Source organism: Morone saxatilis, unplaced genomic scaffold, assembly GCF_004916995.1.
Source record: "Morone saxatilis isolate NCDOM2014 unplaced genomic scaffold, NCSU_SB_2.0 Contig2, whole genome shotgun sequence".
Classification (NCBI taxonomy): domain Eukaryota; kingdom Metazoa; phylum Chordata; class Actinopteri; family Moronidae; genus Morone; species Morone saxatilis.
In genome coordinates this window covers 23,757,944-23,761,494 of record NW_023339762.1, presented here as the reverse complement: position 1 = coordinate 23,761,494, position 3,551 = coordinate 23,757,944, and the positions used below count along the sequence as shown (strand labels likewise).

General features: G+C 42.3%; 1 protein-coding gene across 1 annotated transcript in view; it reads right to left on the bottom strand.

Moving 5' to 3' along the window:
- Positions 1-3,551, bottom strand: part of zgc:173742 (DNA topoisomerase I, mitochondrial) — a 29,948-nt gene that overhangs the window by 25,743 nt on the left and 654 nt on the right. The window contains exons 3-4 of the mRNA XM_035664671.1: positions 2,239-2,296; positions 1,516-1,562 (exon numbers count right to left, since the gene is read on the bottom strand). Coding sequence (XP_035520564.1) covers positions 1,516-1,562; positions 2,239-2,296 — 105 coding nt within the window. The remainder of the gene's footprint in view (positions 1-1,515; positions 1,563-2,238; positions 2,297-3,551) is intronic.

Here is a 3,551-nt window from a genome sequence, read left to right as displayed (position 1 = left end):
AAACATGGCGGTTCAACGTGGCGGACTACGTGGAAGAGGACTGGTTCCATCCGTAGATAAAAACGACTCATTCTAAGGTAACGGTAAAGGTGATTATTCTTAAATGAAAATATAGCTATGAATATTAAGTTCCATTTCTGCCAATAGATCCTCCTAAATGTTACACACTGGACATTTAAAGTGCTTATTTCAACTTGCATGACGTTCTTCATGAAGACGTCATGCTGACAGAAAGGCCAGAATGTACAGGGGAATCTGGGCCAAATACAGCCACTTTGACTAAATGAGCTTAAACTTATTCTCTTTGCATAGGGCTTTGTGTGTCAGCTCCTATCAGTGATGGAGGGATTGTTAATATGACAGGTAAATGCAGAGCCCCCACTGCCTGCCTGCAGGTGTCACAATGTGTCACACTAATAATGACACATGAATGTTCTGAACGTCTGCAGTAGGCAAACTACTTGTGAGCCGAACTCTTTTATTCAAAGAAACGTACAATAAGTGCATTCAACCATGTGGATATAACCCAAAGTAAGTACAAGTGGATTGCATTTGGAAACAATTTAAATAAAGATCAAAAAAAAGTTTTGTTAAGTGCCAAGGTTCAGTCCGAACACAAGAGTTTTCAGTCTGCATTGAAAGATATGTAGAGTTTATGCAGTTTGTTCCACCACTGTGACATTACACATATACACAGAAGGAGCCTTTATCTAACTTTCTCCCAGTTCTCTTTTTAGTATTCTTTGCAAACCTACATGTATACTGTGGCCAAGCTGCTCAGTTAAACTGCTGTAGAAATTGTCTTTTGTTTGGTACACTGAGCAAAATCCATAAAAAGCTATACAAAGAAGGGTGGGTCACTGTGTCCATTGACATTTACAGTGTGTGGTTCTAATAGCCTTATGTTTCTTCCCTTACTCTGGTATAAGGACCTGACTTTCCTCCCTGCATGAAACCCACTCAACTAGCACAGTTAATACCTGAGCTTTGCTGGAAGAACAAAAACTTTAAAGGAAATATTATAAGCCAGAATTTAGCTTCGGTTTTTCCAACTGACATCTCCTTTGAAATGTCACTCCACGTATTGGGTTGGGCTAAGTCCACGTCTGGGACACAATCCATTAACGTCTCTGTAGAAACACTGCTGTGAGACAGATTCGACGCAGCAGGCCTTCGGCCAAAGTCTGCCATCCCGGAAACACCCCGCTGAGCATCCAACTACTCAAACCATGCATTCTCATTTATTACTTTCATGACAAGCCACAGATATTTGTTTTCACTGCAGAGTAAAATTAATTTTCTGCGAGACAGCTTAACACATTGTATAAAATGGAAATGGCTTCTGTCCAGGGCCCTTAAACATCAAAAAACTAAATTTCAATTTCATCACCTCGGGAGGGAGGAGGGAAGGGAAGAAAAGAAGAGAATAGATTTCTGGCACAATCACCCCATAGTAGCTTGTCGTCTTATTATCGCTGTCTTTAATAAGAAGTCTACTGGTGACTTCATCCCTACCTCGGACTGCTGGCTGACTCCGGGGTCTCCGTCTTAGGCGTCTTAACCTGAGGGGAGGACACGCATTACGTTCACACAGAATAAGGGCAGTGCAAGAACATCCACACGGCTGGCCTATGACACTATGCACTTTAACTGTGTTCATGCTTACATTAACAAATGTATGCATATAGTCTTAAAACATTCATAAGGCCACAAAAGGTCAAGTCATATCTCCCAGAACTCCTGATGAGCACATTTACGCACAGCTGTTGCATATCATGTTTTCACCCTTGAAACATGTGTTTATCTGAGGCTTTAGAGTTTCTCGATTTATTGGGGCAAGTAAACAAGTGGTTTTCTTTAGTTTTTTTAGGGGTAAACATAATTACTTCCACTGGTCTTGTTTTTGCTGTGCCTATAAATACCCTGCCAATCGTGTAGGAATCAAATAGCCTAGAGGTAACCTTCTAGGACAACCTTTGGCACACATGAGCTGGTGTCACTGGGTAACAGGGGCTGGAATTTACACCATGGTATTTCGACGTGCTAATTCCAAACAGGGCAAGCGTTATGGATGGAATCACATGACCATCACAATCCCTCCCTCCCCCCCGGTCAAGATGACACTGGATTTCCATTCAGATGTTCCAAACTGGAGTCGAACTAAACAGGTCTAATCTTATGTTAGCAACATCTAGCCCAGTGCAGTTCAGGCAGACAAGAAGAAAATGAGTGATTTACCTTCTTGTGAGACTTTCCATTATGCGTTCTCTCTGTGGATTTGGCAGATTTGGCACCGCTGTTCAGGATGTCAAGACAGGACAGGGATGAAAACGAAAAAGAGGGAAAGTCTTGTTAGTGATGCGTCATTTGTGACACATGAGCAGTTACAGACACAGTGTAGAACGACGAGGAGAAAGCTGCTTTCCCTTTAACTGCGACATGGCTGAATAGGCCTGTAAGAGACAGTTGTGCAGATGTACTTCCATCAAGCCTCGGCTTAAAGTGAGTGCATATTAAGCTGATGTTAGATCCACGTCTTTGACTGGTTAGTGTCATTCTAGGCAGACAGCGCTATAAAATGCAACCAATCCGACAAGCGACGTCCTAGAGGATCCCCCTACAGCTTCTAAACACGTACCCTTTCAGCTCGACCTTTCCAACCTTCAGAGCTCGATGTAACATGAAATTGGGCTGCTGTACTATGTTAATTTTTTTTTATTCAGAATTCTCAATTTTGATCACCAGACTAAGGCAGTACAGCATTTAAAGCAGGAAGCCCTTTCATGCTCAGGAAAATTAGCTTCCGCGACTCTTGAAGCTGATGAGGATAAGGTGATCCTTAATCAGTAATTCAGTCAGTGTGCCATGAAATAACACGAGGCTAGCTGTCACAGAAAGCTGCCTGCTCTACTTCCAGTCGCGCTTACAGGTGTCTATTCATCTCCCTGCTCTCATCAATTACACAAGCCAATGACAGATCACTCCACATTCATTTGTCTGCTCACATATGCATGGTAATAAACGCATCAGATATCAAGGTAAATTAATTTATTCATATGAAGATGGAGTACCTCACTGTACTCAGTGAAATGAATGCGTGCACTCAATGCCACCAGCCTGCTCGACAGCTCAGCCAGCATAGCATTCTCCTAATAACACTTCTTTTGTGTCAGTCCTTTTGGAGCGCACACATACTGCCATATGGCTCTCGCTCGCTCCTGATTTATCACCACTGCAACTATTAATTTCTATCCAAATTAATTTGTCTGACATGAAAGGCAATGCTATTTACAGGATCCATGCAACAAAAAAAAGAAAGAAATACTGCGGTGATGTGTGTCCTGTGCAGATACTGAGCAGATGCTGGAGATGCTGCAGTCAAACCACATGCATGTGTTATTAGGGGGAGCAGGGAGTCACACAGGTAGCTTATTTGATAATGGCCCTGGACTTTGCTCTTGATGGAATAATGATTAAGTGCTAGTTAAACTGTGCCTGTCAGCAAATCACCTCTTCTCTATTCATCTTTACTTTGTCACACACACACACAC